At 40.5% G+C, this 20,299-nt stretch overlaps 1 protein-coding gene across 1 annotated transcript in view; it reads right to left on the bottom strand.

The window, feature by feature from the left end:
- Positions 1 to 1,038: 1,038 nt before the first annotated feature.
- The window catches only part of phlpp2 (PH domain and leucine rich repeat protein phosphatase 2), a 41,253-nt gene continuing 21,992 nt past the window's right edge, over positions 1,039 to 20,299 (bottom strand). The window contains exons 6-19 of the mRNA XM_042418882.1: positions 19,059 to 19,213; positions 17,199 to 17,345; positions 16,041 to 16,271; positions 14,476 to 14,678; positions 14,268 to 14,328; positions 13,431 to 13,526; positions 12,604 to 12,759; positions 10,545 to 10,745; positions 9,058 to 9,220; positions 8,826 to 8,956; positions 8,490 to 8,603; positions 7,626 to 7,820; positions 7,237 to 7,468; positions 1,039 to 7,126 (exon numbers count right to left, since the gene is read on the bottom strand). Coding sequence (XP_042274816.1) covers positions 5,840 to 7,126; positions 7,237 to 7,468; positions 7,626 to 7,820; positions 8,490 to 8,603; positions 8,826 to 8,956; positions 9,058 to 9,220; positions 10,545 to 10,745; positions 12,604 to 12,759; positions 13,431 to 13,526; positions 14,268 to 14,328; positions 14,476 to 14,678; positions 16,041 to 16,271; positions 17,199 to 17,345; positions 19,059 to 19,213 — 3,372 coding nt within the window. The 3' untranslated portion in view covers positions 1,039 to 5,839. The remainder of the gene's footprint in view (positions 7,127 to 7,236; positions 7,469 to 7,625; positions 7,821 to 8,489; positions 8,604 to 8,825; positions 8,957 to 9,057; positions 9,221 to 10,544; positions 10,746 to 12,603; positions 12,760 to 13,430; positions 13,527 to 14,267; positions 14,329 to 14,475; positions 14,679 to 16,040; positions 16,272 to 17,198; positions 17,346 to 19,058; positions 19,214 to 20,299) is intronic.

Genomic DNA, 20,299 nt, shown 5'->3' with positions numbered 1-20,299 from the left:
TTAGAAGAGTCAGTTGTGTAGCAGAGAAAAACAACAACTTGCCACAAACAGTATCTTTAAGAATGACATTGTCAGGTACAGTCTTTAAGGGTTTCATGGTCCAAGATCTCTTTCAGGTTTGAACTATGTGTGTTCCAGACCTACATGACTGTATATACCCTCCACAGATCTCAGCTCTGTCAGGGTGAAGCTCAGTCTGTTGATAATTAATCCCGGCACTTGGATCTTGAAACAGACGGTCATTGTGATAGACTAAATCGACTTTTTCTTTAATCCAAATGTAAGTAGCACTTGATAGGAAAATGTCCAGTTAATAGTGTCAAATGCCTTCTAAGCATCAAGTCTGACTAGTGCACAACAGTTTTTATGTTGTTTGTGTCCTCATATCAACAGAGTGATCCTCACTAATCAGGCTGGGCATAAATCCTTTTGACATCACTGACACATAGCATGACTCATAATACACATTAAAAACTGATGGAAGGCTAAAACATCTACAGTATTCCTCAGGGAAATGAATAAATGATAATGATGGCTCCTCTCCTCAGAGGTACAGTATCTTTCCATTTTTAAGACTCTGCTTGAAAGAAGCCAAGAGATGTACTTTGTTTCTCCCTAAATGTCTCACACCCCTTACAAGGAAACCATTGATACCAGGAGTTTCGTCACATTTTTGTTGTTTTTTTTCCTCCTAATTTGTCAACTATTTAACTAGAGTTTAGGATGTCATTCTGAGCTTCACCTATAGATGGCAGATCCACTGTGTTCAGGGATTTACTCAAGACCTCAGCATATGGAGCTTGTTTATACAAATGTCTACAGTAGCTTGAGAGTTCTACATCAGGGCTGATTGAATAGGAGAAAACTAAGATAAATACAAATAAAGATAACCTCCTATTACATTATAGTTCGGGACTTTGAAATGAATGGCAAAATAAACTGAAGACACATCTATGCCGAACAAAAAAGTAATTCTGATGATATGCATTGGTATGAAATGATCATTAAATCATGAGTAAAATGGACACTGGACAGAAATTCACAGTAAAAAGTTTTATTGCTACTTGGCTTAAAGTTAATTTAAAAAAACAGCTCATCTGCTCGAAACTAATGATAGCAGCATTTTAAATAAAATAATGACCATCTTCCACCCTCAAAGTTCACAGGAGTACAATTCTGTCTGACAAACAGCAAAAGTGCGCATTGTTAGTCTTGTTCCTAAATAATCTCTCTTCTCTAATTATCAAACACAAAACTAAATTTTAGCAGCAATCTGCATGCTTGAATAAAAACCTAAAAATCTTCGATATGCTCCATTTTTGTACAAATAAATCACATTTTGTGTGTATTCTATGCTTTTATCTTGATTTATATTTAGGGCATGCTTTGAACATTAAATACAGTTATAATTTGTACCTTAAAATAAAGTACCGTATTGAGTGACAGTTTTCTGTAGAATCCCAATCACTTTAAATTCTGTAGTGGAGAGGGAAATAGAAATTTGCATGAAACAATGAAGTACAAAAATAAACATCAGCTTCTTGGTGTCAAGAAAAAAAATATTCAAGCATTTCTAGAAAATAATGTACAGGAAGGAACCGTGAGATTAAACAACTGGCTACTTTGGTCACATGTTAAACAACTGGAGAATCTTTGATCAGGTTCATTCACCGTATTCACGCGGGATTACAGTCCATCCATTACTCACAAGGGCATGCATACACTTACTGCACATGTGCACTTTAGCTTCATTTTTACATACACACAAACACAGACATTTTGCAACATAGTTGTACAGGGAGCTTGTTAAGTTGTGCAGAGAGGAAAGGACTTACACTTAAATGAATCAGCAGCTTAAAAAAAGCACTGACACAGTAGCCTACTCATATGCACATACCCTCTACTGGACCCCCTCCACTAAAGAATTAAAGGGAATATTTCTAACCAATGCATTGTACTCTACTGTACCCTCTGCTCCCTCTTCCTGTATCTACACATACAGTAGGCTTATGTACACGCACACTGATTAGTCTACTGATACATGAATCATTATACAAACATATTTCATGTTGAAAATGTGGACTGGATAGTGGGTGAATATATGGTGTTGACCAAGAGACAGACAGAATGAATGTACAGTGAATGTACAACTGTATAAAAAACAGATGGTTTTGAAGAGCACTACATGTTACAGTGCAATGCGGTCCAAGTCTGACTTGGCAAACTGGGACCAAATAGTTAAAGCAGCACTAAAAATAAGCCAAAGGAAAGGACACTCACAAAATACCAAAACAGTGATGCAACTTGCACACACAATCCCAATAACACACATCTCACACACATACACACAAAAGTCAATATTCATTTTCAGACATTTTGAGAAAAATTACTCTTGTAGTTTTAGGTGATGGAAAATGATGCTCTGATGTACTGTACATAGATATATATAAAGATGACACTTTGCATATTTAAATGAAGGAATTCCCCAACCTCTATTGTGAATACAATTTCTTAGTAAACCTTGTGGAAAAGTCTGTTTCTCCTCTCCTAACTTGCAAAAAAGAAGCACTTTTCAAACTTCTTTCAGATGTGTACCATATTCTTCACAATCAGAATCTGTCTTAAAGCTTCTCTAGCTCTTCCTGTGGCAGGTACATGCTCTCATGTGCAGTGCTGTTTATGTTTCACTGCTATCTGTCAGGATGACTGTCTGACACACAATGTGGTTTCTGATGGTGCAGGTCTGGTTATAGCCAGAGTCAAAGGGAAGCTTTCCCTTTTCTATCTCAGACATTGTGCCGTCAAATCAATAATGTGACTGGAAACAATTTATCAGCCTTATCAAATATTTCCTGTTCTTAATTTGAAAGAAAAAAATCAAAAAGTTGAAATTAGTGTCTAAATTTTAAATAAGCAAAGTAAGGAATACATGAAAATGAAAAAAAAAATGCACAACTGAACTTCCTCTTTTCCAGCCAGGAGGGGGCATATATACTGTATGTACAACATTGTACTATATAGTAAGATATATATATATATATCTATGAGAACAATGTTGGACAGATACTGTTATTAGGAGTTGAGAATGCATATTATGCTGTTTGTGGTGCTGATGTTGAAAATTGAATTATAAGTTGAGACAAATTCAGAAGTAACTGAAAGCAAAGACAAATCTCTCATAAATAAGAACTACTTGTCATATTACAAACACACCAAAAAGTGAATGTTATGTCACGTTGTTATGTGACTTACATTATTATCACATCTGTTGGCTATGTATTCTTAGATAAGAGGTGATATGTTGGGCTGAGGGGAGCCACAATAATCCAAGCACACTATGTTGATCAAAACCACATATATTAAACTCAAATATACATAACTCTGAGTAGCCTTATTCTCTATGTACAAAGTGCTTTAACAGTGTTAAATCCAAATAACCAAAAGACGCAAAAAAACACAAGAAGGTTCAGACTCATACATCAATTAAGGCTTCATCACCGACTTTTCACTCATTCCTGTGGAGCAAAGTAAGGACAGAAGGGTTGCTTTAATAAACAACACCCTGGGTGCTAAAGACCTCAGTCACAAACGGCATGAGTGGGATTAAACAAATGGCTCCTCCTTTCAAAAATACTGAATGGTGATGCTTTAAGGCTAAAAGGGAACACTGAAAGGTCCAGCTATGCAACAGCTGTGGAATGCCAAAACTGCACCACTACCGACTTTGGAGTGGAAAACAAAAATATACATCTAATGTAGTAATCACTGACATGAGCAATTACCCAACTTTGGCCTTCTTACAACCACGGCAGCCCCAGCAGAGCTGCTTACTCTTTTGGCACAAGGTGGGGGAGGTTCAGGAATGGGTGAACTGAGGTTTTCAGGGCTGCATAATATTTACCTGATAATTCAAATAATATTTTTTTAAAATGTAATTTGACAACATACGTTAAACTGAATGATTGTTCCCACACATTTCAAGAGAAAACTGATAGGGAATGATGGATGGCACCAACTATTGAAGCACTGCATGGGACCAAATAGAGGAAAAATACACACTGTTAAAGGAAGGAACATATCCTGCTGCAGTGCATTCATATTACAGTACCTCATAGTGCTGCTGCACTGAATAACTTTTTTATTAACCATGTGAGCTGAATCCTTAGAGAAGCATTTCCCCCTAATCAGAAAAAGGCATGTATGAAATATGTGCGAGTGAAAGACAGCAATATCATCTTATAAGGGGACACAATTAGTTGCTTTGTCCCAATTTTTCTGCAAACTAATGTTTATTAAAAATAGCATGTCTACTTGTCAAACTGTGGGTTCTGCCAACAAACTTTGTGACACCATTTTGGGCACAGATTCGATCTCATAGAAAGCAATACAAAAGGGAATCCATCCTTTTTATAATGGGCCAAAATAACCTGTGAGACACCCTGAAAATCATCTGGATGTGAAAAAAAGATTTAATGTGATGTAAAAATGTCAGAGACTGAATTTGCCTGTAAGGACATGGATGGATGAAAAAAAATTTAATGGTAACAGCCTCAAAAGTTTGGATATATTAAATTGTACAATCTTAGTACTAGGGGAGATATTTCATAACACATAGTACATAAAATACTGCATCTATCCTTCATGTCTTGACAGAACACCATGTAATAATTCACTTTTGTGCCTTGATAGACTGGTTTGTTCAGATGACATTGAATTATATTATATCCAAATTATATCCAAACATCCTGGGATCTCCAGTCCACTCTCCAATGACCATAAAACTGACTAGATTTAAATGAAACTTTTGTTTTCCTATGTAGTTTGTAAGGAGATCATTCGATCATGCACTGTCACAGATTATAGCGTTATAAGGATTTTTGAATTCTACACCATGTCAGCTCTGTACAGTTGAATGACTTTGATATTGTTATTTTTGACAGCTATTCAAAGTGCATTGATCTAAATAGCAATATTTTTCAATCTTGATGTCATAAGCTCAAGCACACCAGGTCAAACCTGCTAGTTGTGAGTGTGTGTTATGCTTTATAGAATTTATTTATTCTATAGAGGAGATTCTATACACATTAAGTGGGAATGTTAATAAAATAAAACCCAAGCATAAGTTTTCTGGCAATGTAAATTATTTTGTCTTCACATATTTTAGTCCTATGTGACTTACTAGCATTTATATTGTTGGATTTTCCTTTTATAAGCCACAGGAGGAGGAGGGTAGCAGTAGCTGTGCCAGTGTTGGTCTCTTGGAGACACTGTCCCTCCTCCAAATTTAAACAATGAACTCTATCCTCAAACACAGCCAGGGTGTACGGGAGCACCAGGCTATCTGCAGTAGGCACTTTTTCAAGTTTCAGTCACAGGGCTTCTCTCCAGGACCTGAGAGACCATGGAGCCCCTGGAGAGGAGATTTGACCTCACTGAAGACGATCCCGCACACACCATCTAGATTGCTTGACTTTCCAAGTAAAGGGAAATGTTGCTGACATGTTTAAACACATGAGGTATCCCATTTCAGGTCAGGCTTGTTTTGGTCTATGATAGTCAGCTTTCCTTTTCACATTATGTCATGATCTGGGATCTTGGTTGCCTTCTTTTCTTGGATACCCAAATTGTTGCACATAAACCCTTTTTTTTACTCTCACATTAATGGCACAGCATCACCTTGTGACTATCAATGTCCCAGATGTTTGTCTTGTCTTCACAAAAGATCTGAATGGCAACTTGAATTGGAATATCCCACATGTATGAGAAAAATCTCCTCTACCTCCCTGGAATGGCACGATCACAGAATTGCAGCCACATGGCAATATGCTGTGTCACCCTTCTAGAGGGCAGTATCGTAGACTTCCTGCTGTAAGATGGGAGTCGGCCCTGGACCTGGGACCAGGTTGGGGGCAAAGGCAGGAGGGTGTGGATGATCCCACACCGGGTCTTTTAAGGAAGGGGGTGTGGATGGTGCGCAGGGGCCTGAGACTAGAGGGCTCTGGCCTCTTAGCTGCTCCCTGACTTCCTGCTCCAGACAAGGAGGCACAATCAGCTGGTCCTCGGGGTCCTGCTGTGCTGGGGCAGTGAAGTAGCCAGATTTCTTCTTGGGAGCCTCCAGGGCCACCTCAATGAGATTATGACTATCCTCAGGGGCCACCACAGAGCCATTGCACAGCTTCTTTCCAAACAGGCTAGATGTGGAAGGTGACTTCTTAAGATCGGCAATCTCTCTCCCACAAACAGCCAGCAGGCAGCCGTTTGTCGCAGATACCACCACGGTGTTCTGCCTGCGCATTTTGCCGTTGGGATAGTCAGAGCCTCGCTTTTCAAGATCCAGGTCTTTGGGGCTCTCAGGGGCCCCTGACCGTAGCTGGAAAGCACAGCAGTGAATGTCTACCTCCACTTCTAACTTGCTGCCATTGGAGATCACACCCTCGAGTGGTGCTTCATCATCACTGTCCAAGCCGTTGTCAGACTGGTTGCTTGAGAACGTGGCACAGGAGGGCTGCCGCTGGAACAGACCTGGGTGGGTTCCTGGCCCAGCTGAGCCTGGCACCATGATCCCACACAGTGCAGTAGCGGGGTGCACGCTACACCGTCTCTCTGGGCGAGAGCCAGGTCCCGACGATGGGTGCTCGTCAGAGGCAGTGGACCCCGCCTCGCTGCCTACCTCTGACGCTGATGTCTCACTGTTGAACTCAGAGACAATACCACTACTGGATGACAGCATGGCTGTGTCATTGGAGCCTGGGGTCACAGACACAGGCAAAGGCGCTGGGAGAGGACCCCGGGTTTCAGTGGTGGAGACCGGCGGATCACAGGTACAGCTGTCCTCACTAATGTGCAGGGACACCACCAAAGCCCCGATGTTGTCCTTGCAGCCGTAGCTCTGGGCGAGTGAGCAAAGCTTCTTAGCTGCGGCGCGTGGATCCCGCACAGCCTGCACAGTGCACACAGCCTCCTGGTAGGAGACCCGTTCAAACAGCGCTCGATTCCCCAAGATCAAGAACTCATCCTGGGAACAGAGGGGCTCAGTGTGGACCCAGGGCTTTGGAAGCACCCAGGGAGACAGATAAGAGCAGCCCAGCAGGCGAGAGCAGCATGTCACTCCACTTACTTTGTTATCCTATAAAACAGAAGGGCCCTTAGTGTACAATCTTTGAATATAAAGCTGCACATTAATACTAGATCTAAAGTTTTAAATCATGGCTCTAGTGTAAGAAATCTGTACATTACCTCGGTAATAATGGCTTTACTAAGTTTAACTCTCTCCATCTCCTCAGTGCAGTTCTCCAAGCTGTAAACTTTAGAGAGAGGTACAGGTCGGCTGTTCCGGCATAGCACTGCCTGGCAGGTACCCACGTTGGCCACAGTGAGGCTCAGGTAGCCTCCAGGCTCTGAGGGCTCATGGTGGATATAACACAGCAAGGCAGAGGCACCCAGTTTCTGTCCAGCCATACCTAGTTTCCTGTCCCATAGGAGAATACACAACAAAGCTGTTGTAAAACCCTAAAATTCACTGGATGTAGCCAAAATAACTGTAGTGAGAGTGCAATTATCTGTTTGTTATTTGCAAGCACAAAAATAAGTATTTGTTAAGAGTTACATTTACAAATTTGTCTTACCTGTGTGATGTTAGGAAAGTGTTGCTCATATACACATTGTCAATACTAGAGTGCTGCACTTCCTCACACAGCACATCTCCCATGGTGCACTGCAGCAGCCGGGGCACCTCCTCATTGCGGTCTCCATCAAAGATACCGTAACACGCTTCCATGCTGTCTCCAAACCGGTCTACGGCCAGCACAGACACACACAACCTGTCCCCACAGATGGATCGGCATTAACAAACAGATGACTTAGAGCCTCCCATACAGAGGTAAACCTCATACATAGTTCAGCTTGTGACACTGCAGCTCCAGGTCAAGGGAAACAGCAAGGGGTGACAGCTGATAAAAAACATATGTGGGCCCCTGCGGTAGCCATGACCCTGAAGGAGCAGCCAAGCATACTTAGCTCTCAACAGTGATGCACTTATCATTGTTACAGGCATTAGATCCAATTGAGTTATTAGGCTTCACTGCACCAGCAGCTCTTAAAAAAGATCCACTGACTGCCCTGATGCCACTGCTAGGCGCCTGCCAAAGATTCAGATATTGACTCTGTTAGACACCTGCTCTGTGCTTGTATGGCAACAACCCAACAGTATATCCAATGTACCAAAACAAGTTTTAAAAGACTGATTATGTGCCTGACAGCAGAAGACAAAAGGTAAAGCCGGGCACTTCTTTCAGACTAGAAAGGCTGGCTGAGGGAAGATGTTATTTGACATGAATGAAAGCTTTTTAGGTAAAAACAGATTTGTTTATACAATGAGCACTTGTGTACTCATTTGTTTATTTGTATATGACAGTTTGGAGAGATACTGTCTGCAGCTGAAGAAAATTAGGCTTTTTATGTTCACAAACAAAAGAGAACACACTGCTCACTTGTTCCTTTGGCCGCTCATTTCAGAGTAACTGTGGTTCCATGGAGTAGAGGTGCTCAGGGAGTCTCCTGCTGACGTGGTGGATTTCTGGTCTAATTTAAGGGTGGTGATGTGACTAAAAAAAGGAGAAGAAATACAGTAAAAGTATTTTAGATGATGACAGTATATATGTACTTCAGAATTTTCTACCACTACCAGTAATAAAGCTACAGTATATGATGTTTCACATGTAAGAATGATGCAATGTCCCTCCAGTATGTGTCCAGACAACTACAGAATACAAAGCCAAGGTTTCAGTGAGTAATTATTCAAAATTGGTCTGAGTTTTGCAACTCACCTGAAGAGGTTGAGAGTTTTGTGTTCTAGCATCAGGCTGTTGTTGCCTGTCAGGTCCAGCTCTTGCAAAGTGGCAGGCAGCGAGTCTGGCAGCTGGATCTCAGTCAGCTCATTACAGCTTAGATCTACGAGCTACAAAACATACGAAACACACTTGAGCTGAAACATGCTGAACATAATTATAAATAAACACACTTGTCAGGTGACGCAAACAGATCCACAAGAAGTCTGACCTTGATCTCGGGCAGATTGAGGATCTCTGGGAAGACAGTAATGTGGTTGGAGTGTGCTATGAGGGTATGCAGTCTCTTACAGCTGGACACAGTGGAGGGGATAGTCTTAAGCTTGTTCCCACTTAGATTAAGCTCCTCCAGCAGTTCTAGCTTACTCAGTTTACTAAAGACACACAAACATGACAGTGAAAAACTCCAGTGAGCTGAACAAGCAGAACACTTGCATTAAAAATGTCATTAAATTATACAGTTGAAGTCAGAAGTTTACATACACTTAGGTTGAAGTCATTGAAACTCATTTTTTAACCACTCCACAGATTTCATGTTAACAAACTATAGACTACGGTTTGCAATTGCACATGGGGACAAAGATCTTACTTTCTGGGGAAATGTCCTCTGGTCTGATGAAACAAAAATTGAACTGTTCGGCCATAATGACCATTGTTATGTTTGGAGGAAAAAGAGGGAGGCTTGCAAGCCGAAGAATACCATCCCAACCATGAAGCACGGGGGCGGCAGGATCATGTTGTGGGGGTGCTTTGCTGCTGGAGGGACTTGTGCACTTCACAAAATAGATGGCATCTTATGTGGATATATTGAGGCAACATCTCAAGACATCAGCCAGGAAGTTAAAGCCTGGTCGTAAATGGGTCTTCCAAATGGACAATGACCCCAATACTTTGAAAGTTGTGGCAAAATGGCTTAAGGACAACAAAGTCAAGGTATTGGAGTGGCCATCACAAAGCCCTGACCTCAATCCAATAGGAAATTTGTAGGCAGAACTGAAAAAGTGTTTACAAGCAAGGAGACCTAGAAACCTGACTCCATTACACCAGTTCAGTGAGGACGAATGGGCCAAAATTCCAGCAACTTATTGTGAGAAGCTTGTGGAAAGATATCTGAAACTTTTGACCTGAGTTAAACAATTTAAAGGCAATGCTACCAAATACGAAGTGTATGTAAACTTCTGACCCACTGAGAATGTGATGAAAGAAATAAAGGCCAAAATAAATCATTCTCTCTACTATTATTCTGACATTTAACATTCTTAAAATAAAATAGTGATCCTACTTGACCTAAGACAAGGAATGACAACTACAATCAATCAAACTGTGAAAAACTGAGTTTCAATGTATTTGGCTGCATTTGGCGGCAATGTATTCAACTTCAACTGTAGAATATAAACATAAGGCACTATAAGTAGCATCTTAGATAATGATTCTTAATGATAATAATAACTTTATTTGTATAGCAATACTAAAAACATACAGAAAGTACTTTACAAAAAGCAGAAACACAAATCAGAAAATAGGCAGAATGAAGCAAACCAAGTTAAAAAGCTAAACAATAAAAACAGACAAAATGACAAAAAGACCTTATTATAAAAGGGAGTTTTAAAATAATAATAATGACCATTGGAAGTCAGTTGTTCACAAATGGTTGGAGCATCAGATATGCTGACTGACATGGAAGCTAAGGTAACACACCTGGCGGGAAAGGAGAGCAGCTGGTTGTAGGCGATGTGAAGCACCCGCAGGTTCTGGTGTCCCACCAACAGAGCACCACAGTTCTCATTTAGGTTGTTCCTCGTCAGGTAAAGCTCCTGCAGTGTGCTGAGGCTCTCCTCTGATTGGCTGCTGGGAGGAATACTTTCCAGGGCATTGGCTGACACATTTAAGTATTTTAGGCTGCGAGGGAGGACAAATAAAAGCAACACATGTGTTAGTTTTAAACAAAAAGTGTGTGCAGATCTCTGCACTGCCCATTGTGTCATAGTAAGGATTGCATTTACGGAGTGTACCCATCCAATCCTGTCTCATTTACAGTGGGTTTGAACGTGGGTGCCCATTATGAGTGATCTTTATGTTAATTGGAAACCTTCTAAGTTCCACAAAGTGAATCCCCCCTAATCAGAGGCAGCTGGCAAAAAAAATATAATCTTAATTACTAAAAGACTAGATTGCTACAATACATAATTAGAGATGCAGTATTGTCAAATCAAAGGTCCACATTAATACATTTGTTAGTTTGGTTCTTTAAGTATGTAGTGATTTTCTGTGTAGTCTTTTCCACCTGTTTTAATGTTTAATTCTGTGGATATTACATGTTACTTCAGTATAACTTATTAAATCATATCAAAGAGTGAATATTAAAATGTAGGTATAGTTGGATTTAACATAAGGTTTATAACATTATTGACAAGCACTTTGGAGAGTGAGGCAGATTTTTTTGTCTTTGTGCATCAATTATGTTTAATTTTGTTTAAAGTAGGAGTTTGACTATGTGACAAGTGTTAATTTAAATATTGAAGAGCTTAACAACTATAATTTCCAATTTATATGTCAGAGTGCTTGACGTATTTACAATTAAGATTATATTCAATAAAGCAGTCTGTGGCAGGATGATTAACATTACATTATTCTAACAACAGTTACCGCTACAATATTTGTCGTAGTATTACAACGTTATGTGTTAAGTACGTAAGAACAATCCACAGATTTTGTACAGAATAGAGAATATATAGTAATGTTAGTGAAGGTACAAATGTAGATAGTTAAGGAGTCAGTTCAAGTCTGTGAGAGCTTTACAGGCTTCTGAGGTTTCTACTTATTCTCACTGCACTGAAGAGGATACCCCTAAACACAGAGCATTAATTCATCCCTGCAAGTGGAGCATTGATTTACATACTGTTGAACCTACACAGAGAGGAGGGACAGTAATTTGAGCTCCAGCGGTTCCTGTGTAATTGGTGTTGTTAAGTCATTGTCTGTGGGTATCACATACTGAACAGTATAAAACCTGTCCTTCTGACCCATGAGGGAGTGACCTTTGTCATGTTGCTGTTTTAAAACAGTCAGACATTATTAAAGTGCAATGATATCTCTGTAACCCACAAACATTACAATATTGTTGACATTTCGCTGGCCAGGCCTTGTGGCTTTGTGTTGGATTTTACTGACTATGGAAATATGAATAAGCACGACTGTTAGTTATCAGCGAAGTTTCGATAGTTACAGTTTCGATGGTAACTAAGTCCCCTGAGACAGATTTGTGATTTGTGATTGGGCTATACAAATAAAATTGACTTGACTTGACACCTTTTGCATCATTCTTGAGTGTAACTGCTGCTCTCCCTTATAAGCTGTGCAGCTTTTAGAAAACACATCAGGAAACCCATCATGCACAAAGCAGTCACTGCCATTACGTCTCAGCATTAGAGACAGTAAAGTACATTAGAGAGCTTGAACTCCTAATGGGTGTTAAGTGATTTACCACACAGGAAATAGGAGGGCGAGTGAAGCTCCATTTATGGTCTAGAATGGTCCATTGAGCTAGACCACAAACCTTCCACTCACATTCTGCTTCATCCCCAAAACAATAAGCTACGATACTGTGACTATCAACTGCAACCAAACAGGGAACTGCAGGAAGAGGAACCAACTTTTACTATTAAAGAAATCAAGTAATAGCATACAAAGTCTTGAGGAGAGGATGGAAAGGGAAAGGGAGTCGGATCAGAAGAGAAAAAGGAGGTAAGAGACTCACTTTAAGGCCTTGTAAAAGAGACTCTCAGGCAGCTCGACTAGCTTGTTGTGCTGGAGGTCTAGGGCTTCCAGAGGGACGTGGTCAAGTAGGTCAGGCACTCTCTGCAAATGATTGTTCCCTGCCAGCAGCTTTCTCAAACTCAAGCTGTTGAGCAGTCTGTTGGAGGCCAGAGGAGACGTTAGAGAGCCAGATTAGGATGTGAAAAAGGAGCAGACCAACAAAAAGGCAAAGAACTAAAGAACATCATCTCCCCGTGCAGACTTGACTACTTGTGAAGCTGGGGGGGTGGGGGGGGTTTCCAGGCATGGCAACCCATGCTAACTAATCCATCAATGACTTTTTCAGCTTGGCTGCCTAAACAGACTGGCACAGGAGCTTTTTATTCTCTTCTGAAACCATCACAGAGGTCATGAGCGGGTACAGTGGATAGAGGAATATTATCTCATTTGCAAAAGCTTTTCTGATGTCTCATTCAAATGCAAATACATGTGTTGAGGGCTGGCAGTGAATGATGAAAACTTTGAGCCAACAACTACAGGATGGCCCTGCTTTACAGTTGTACAAAGATACTGTCTTCCACAAACAGAGAGGTACCATCTGTTATCTGTGCCTTGTACTTACAACAATAACAACATTTTCAGGAATAATGAAAGTCAGTTTGGCATAGGAGTGAGCTGTTAAAAAGCATGACCATTTGTTATGTCACACCTGGTCCTCTGGACAAGATAGTCGGCTGTTTATAACACGTAGTTAAATAAATTCAAATTATGCAACACGAAATATGGATTTTGAGCATCAGGATTATCAAAAGAACAGAGCCAGTAAACCTGGAGGGAAGCTCAGACAGGAGGTTGTGCGTCACGTCCAGCATCTCAATCTTTCTGCAGTCACACACCCAGTCCGGAAGGTACTCCAAAAGGTTCCTGTCTCAACACACACACACATATGCACAGAGAGACACACACGCAAAGACTCAAAGAGAGCAAAGCTGGCATTTTGCTTTCAATTGTACGGACGAGTAAACAGTTTTGACATTGTAATAAACAGTAGTAATTTTAAGTATGCAAATGATTATTTTAATAATAACACAGAGTCCGCACAGTAAACAATGGAGGTTTACTTGAAAAGGGGAAATTTACAGATTGTTCCTTCACTGGGAATTGGATCAGAAACAGAAAACAGTGTATTTCTATTTCTAACATAATGAAGAGTTTACTGCTTAATTACAGGCCTACATCCACCAGGTTATAAACATGCATACCAAAAATTAAGTAGCCTTAAATTGTATGCATGGGTCAAAGGTCTTGGCCAAATATCTATTTAGATCTATTTAAATCTATTTTTTATTAAAAAGATAGGTTGAGGGGCTCTTTTTGTACATATTTGCCTTAAACATTATAGCGTAGCATATTGTAGAGCTGCCATTAGTTTCCTTGGGCATTATGAAAAAGAAAAAGTGATAGGGCCAAACTGTTGAGGAAAAAGAGCAGACTATGAGAGAAAAAACAATGAGTAATGTTTACTACATAGCAATTAAATCTGCAGACCCCAAACTAATACATTTTCTGACTAACATTATGAGTACTGCAAATTCCTCTGTGCCTGTAAAAAAAATCTGTAAACACAGATCCCGTGGCCGGCTCTTATTCCCAGCCAGAACTCACTGTGATAAGTCCATGTGTGTCAGCTGGTTAGGGACTGGATAGATGTTGACTGTAGTAAGGCCTACGGGCAGATAAAAGCAGCAATCAGCACCTAAACATCTGAACCCTTCACATGCGCCTTTATGAGATGAATGTATCACTAAACATACAGACATTTACAGCCAAGTGAGGCAATAACAGCAGCTAGTTGACCCTCTGTTTGACTCACGGTTGCTGCTGGCGTGAAGCATGCGCAGTGTGAAACCGCTGACTGTGAGTGACCCCAGCTGGTTGCGCTGGCAGTGAAGAGTCTCCAGGTTGCAGATGCAGCTCAGGTCCAGTGTGTCCAAGCAATTGTCCCTTAAGTCCAGCTGGGTCACCTGGTTCACTGCCTCTCGAGTCTCACTCTTCACACAGCGAAGCCCATTCAGCCTGCATTATAAGGGAGTACAAGGGATGAAATTACTACTTCGATGTATTAGTGTTACATCATATGAAATGTCCTAAACAGTAAATAAACGGTACAAACTCTGGTATGTCACATTTGCAATAAGTGGACAAAATATGTTTGTAGTATGGTATTTATTGCACACATTACTGGGAGACTATTACAGCTATTGCTGCTAATGTTCATCTTTATGAATATAGGGATGAATAATAGAAAACACTTCCTACTCTAAAATTCACCTTACTTGGAGCTCTAGTTTATGGTTTAACATTTATCGAGAACAGGGCAATGAACTATACTGTTGTGAAAATCAGGGCATGCAGAAAATTCAACATCAGTTGAAAACTCCAACACTGTAGCACTCTTCTTAGAAAAATAATTTATAAATGTTGGAGTTAAATAATGACAGATTTTAGACAAGTTGCACGCATCCGGGTTCATCCAGGTTTCATGAAAAATCAGACTGGAACTCTCTGTCCTGTCGTTTGTATTTAGTATTCTATTTCTTTAAACAGTCCCCAGATGGACAACAAATTGTAGAGAAATTCTGAGCTCATGACTGTCAAGGCTCTCCCTGATCCAATCCTTCCTGTTAATAAACAACAATTCCTCTTTTATGAGAGCTGTCAGCCCTTTAATCCACCACAGGTGCACCTTGCCCTTATAAACAACGTCTGCCGTTGCCAAACCACAACTTAACTCTCAAGGTTGAGTTATTGTCTGGCTGTGGGTGGAGCAGTGGTTGCCGGTTTGATCCCCAGAATCATAGGAGAAATCTGGGCAGGAAAATCAGTGAGTAGAACATTCCCATCCCTTATTACACCATCACTGAACCCCCATGTGCAAGAGGCTTAGCCCCCAACTGCTCCTGAGGAGCTGTTAAGAGGCCAATAAATTTGTATGAGTGTAGTTGTGGGAAGCTTCCAGGTGTGAATGTAGGTGTGAAGCAGGGCACGGCTGAAAAATAGCATTTGTGCTCAGCAAACTTGGCATCTATAAATAAATGAGAGGTGAGGAATGGAGGAATGGCTGAGGTTCAGAGTAGTGTTTGTGTCAGGATATTAATCTTACTGTCAATGCTGGAATAAGAAGTACAGAAGGGAAATTTTGGAGACAGATGGCAGTACAGGGATATTTTCCATCAGCCCTCATACTCACTGAATGATTGACAGTGATATGGAAGCTCCGTTTCCATTATATATTACATATTGATCTGACGTTATGCACACAATGATGGATGGCTTTATTAAGAGAGGAGGAAGAGAATGACGAGAGAAAGAGAGAGAAGAAAGAGACTAAGGCAGTACAGAGGCTGAGAGCTGTTTATTCCCTGGCTGGCTTTTTACCGGAGGTCGATGTTTTTCAGATGGCTCATTCTGGCCAGAGTACACAACTCCAGACTCTCCACTCTGTTTCCAGCCATGGCCAGCTTGTCCAATGCACTCAATCTCTCCAGCACAGCAGGGATGTGAGTGAAGTTGTTGAAGGAGAGCCCTAGACTGTTGAGCTGGGACAGGCCACCCAGCTCCTCAGGCAGGGAGCTGAGGTGGTTTCCATCCAAAGACAGCGTCTGCAGGCTACAGGACGGAAAGGACAAAACATGTCATGTTTTCTTTTATTTTACTTCAAAGACTGGTCAAAATATCTGCTTGTGTCCATTTGAAGTTACAATAATTCATTGTTTACTGAGCACCATCCTACATTAAGCAGGTACACAGGCTGGATAGATTTAACATCCTGATTTAATCTGGTTGCATAACGTAATATTTTAACTTCATGCTTTTCACTGTCTCCATGAGAGCCTCAATCCAGACTTTCTGAGAACATTAATTATGTGGACAATGGCTTGAAAGTGCAAACCACATCAACATTTGAGAGAACAAATGAAAAAAAGCAAAAACACAATAACATTACACAAATAGAAAACACCAAAATTCAGAAAACCAATTAATAAAACTGAAATCCTGATATTACGAGAAATAAATCATTCTCTTTCTTATTTCTTTCTTATTTTCTCTCAGCTAAAGAAAAGTACAAATTAGGCAAACACATACATTGTGTTTTCTGTTTGGTTCATTTGTTTTCAATGTTATGCTTTCCCTTTTGTTGATTAGCTCTGAAAATGTCATTTTGTTTTCGCTTTTGTTAACTTGCTTTTTGAAACGTTATATACCGATACATAGACAGATTTTTGATGGTTAAGATATAGCAAAGAAAAATATCTATCTTTTTGCCAAATGAGGTATGTTTACAGTTTGCTGTATTTTGTGACTATTGCTTTTGGGATTTAGTCCTTGTAGAATTACTTGATGCACCTTTGCAGAAATTATTTGTCTATCTCATGCAGTTCTAACATCTAACTGAATATATGTGTCCTGTATGTTCATCCGCATCTCACATATGTACATTAAGAAATGTATACATTACATCTAAAGTATGAATCTATGTACTGTATGCAGCGTATGTATTGTATGTACATGTATATGTGTGTCAGTGTATCACACCTTTGAAGATTGCCGATCTGCACGGGGACGGTGTGGAGACTATTACAGGAGAGGTTGAGCTCAGTCAGAGTGAGAATCTCACACATACATTCAGGGAACACACCCAGACGATTGTGAGACAAGTTCAAGCTCTTCAGCTGGGAAAACCTAAAGACAAAGAGAACAGCATGTAGGACATTTAGCATGTGTAGGACAGCAAAAACTTTTACAAAAATAAAAAAACAACTAAACTTTTGCTCATTTATTTAAAAATAACACAATAATAGCTTTACTATGATACAGCATTGTCTTTGTGCCAGGAAAAAGGTAAAAAATGAACACAGAAACAAACACAGAGTGCTTGTTTTTCTTCAACCAAACAGCCATCTAAGTGATCTATGAGGCATTTAAGTTTTTGTTTGCTGTTAGTTCCACATTGGGAAACAGAAGATGACCTGCCAAGCACGGCGTGGTGCTGAGAATAAACAGTGAAAATACAGAAAACTTGAGGTGACCATCCACCAGCTTCAGAGCAGAAGCAAAATTTCTCTGCGGAACATTCAATGAGACAGACGAGCACCAGCATAGTAGCCGACCTCGTACTGTGGTCCACATTCTAAGTGCACTGTCTCAACTGCGGAGCTATTTGCTGTTCCTCAGGAGAATGCAGAGGACAAGGGATGTGAATAAAAAAGAGGATATATGGTAAACTGCAGTAAGGCTTGAAATCCCGGGTGAACACTGTGGAAATTAGATACTGTATATCCATTCCCCCACAAGTCCACCACTGTGGGAGTTTTTGTGCTGTTATTTGTGCTTCGGGCTTGCACCGTGTTATTAAGACAGCTTTGAAAGCAGCTGGAAAAAACAGCCAGCGGCCCCAGCAGGGAAGAAAGAACAGCGTTCACAGTGAAAAGTATTTATATCACCCCCATAGGTGCCTTAGTATCACTAGTTTATGATGTTTCCTAGATGTGGCTAGGCCAGTCAGTGTCTGCTAGATTTGATGAAGTTGATATAAAATACTGCATGGATGTGTGTTTCCTAAACTCTCAAATAAAAACACATCCCAAGCATCAGTTTTACTGTGTGTGTGTGTGTGTGCACGTCTTTCACATGTCAAAGAGACTGGGCTGTGATGAATGAAGTGGTGCCGTGCTCCTGCACAGTTACATCTTCCATATTAACCTTCCTCTTGTTCCCCCAGGTGCTGTAAGCGGTGGAGGTGCCGGTCTTGAGTCACAGCTGGTTAGAGTACAGACCTCATTACTTTATCCTTGCATCCTCTTTCTAAATATACAAACAAGAAGGAGGGTGCACCAGAAATGGAGGAGGAGAAATATATATTGTAGCAGTGCAGGATATTGAAGTGTAGATCGTCGTCTTCGCAAGTAGCAGATTAGGGTCTTATATAACATAATATAATGTATAAACACATCCCAGCCAAGCGATAATGCTGGAGGCATACAACAAGAACTAATAGAGACATTTGCAGACAATTAATATTTAATAGTGGTACATCTAGTAATAAATTCCGCTTTTTTAAATAAGCTAAATTTGCAGTGCAGGACTAGACATGAAGCTAAATGCCTATTTGACTAATTTGATTGATGACAGCTTTGTAGCTTTCTTCTAAACCCCCAAGTACCACAGTAATATGCTGCTTCATTAATCTCCACTGGGAGGCTGGAGCACAGGGTCAACTACACAACAGCACCCAAAAAATTCAGTAGAGATTCTCTGTCGTGTTAAAACATATTTCAGCAAGACAAATTCTTACTGTAATCTCTTGTTCTCTAGCTGAAGGTTGTTCACCTTCGTTGCATCCTTCTATCAGCAGACGTTCAGCTAAAATTCTTCAGGTTAAGGATGTGTGATTACCTGGGGAGGTGGAGCAGGCCTCCAGGCCCCTGTAGGCTCATGAAGTTGTGTCGCAGGTTGAGGTGAGTGATATCCTGGCTGTAAAACAGATATTCTGGCACCGTTTCCAGACTGTAGCAGGACAGGTCCACCAGGCTCACTGTCTGAGACACCACCTTTATACACACACACACACACACACACACACATACACACAGAGTTTAGAAAACTGTAAGTGGATATTAGAGTGGCTATATTTTTTGTGGTCGGGGTGTCAGAACCACATTTTTCATGTTTTTTTTTAATATTGCAATTTTGACACCAAAATATGGCTATTATGGCTTCTGTCATCTTGCAGTTGAAGTAGTCAGTGTCCAGATTCTGTAGATGGAGCATTGTTCCCAAAACTTAACAGTATTTGTATTACATGCCTTGTCAACTTCTCCTGAGCTGACTCTGGATGCAGTTCAGGCACAGCAAACCACAATAAAAACGACTGGTAGCTGCAGCATTACGCTTGTATATTTTCTAAGTTTTTGAAATTAAATCACATTCAGAGGTGGTGCAATAACACAGTTGTCAGGCAAAAAATCTAAAACGAAGAGCTGTGCCACTCCAGCTAACTTTAGCTAACACCTTCTGCTTTATTTAACAACTATTAGCTACACTATCTCCCTATCCTCATGTGACATTAATAGCTTTACAATGTAGGACTAAAACCCCATTTTTAGGGCATACTAACTGCTTACCAACGGCTTTCCTATCAGTATCAACAAATCCAATTAAGAAAACCAGCATCCTCCCTTGACCCAATAAAACTTCTTTCCTTCTTGCACAAGAACTCTACTCAGAAATATAAGAACAGTTGATCAACATTATCAGGCAGCAAACACCCAAAACCTCGTGCCTTGTTGTGAACTCCAACCCCAAGAGCACAACTGCTGGCTTCACTTGTGAAAGTGTGACAAAGTTTTTACCTAAAGAGAACTTGGACAGTGGAAACAACTACTGTAGATTTGCCTCAGATTATGCAAGCAGCCGGTTTATTTGCCAAGAAGTGACTTCAGACAGGCAATGCCCCAGTTTCCAGAGCAATAAAGTTTATCTTCCAGAGGAGCACTGTCATTGTGAATTAAGAAACAGAGTAACTCTTTAATATGAGCCTGTTACAGTCAGGCCTCAGCAAACATGTGTGGACATGCTGTACACTGAGTTGCCAGTTCATTAGGTACATCTATCTAAAACTAATGCAGTCTAATACA

This window comes from Thunnus maccoyii, chromosome 1, assembly GCF_910596095.1.
Source record: "Thunnus maccoyii chromosome 1, fThuMac1.1, whole genome shotgun sequence".
NCBI lineage: Eukaryota > Metazoa > Chordata > Actinopteri > Scombriformes > Scombridae > Thunnus > Thunnus maccoyii.
The sequence above is the reverse complement of the archived record's forward strand: the minus strand, read 5'-3'. Positions and strand labels throughout refer to the sequence as shown.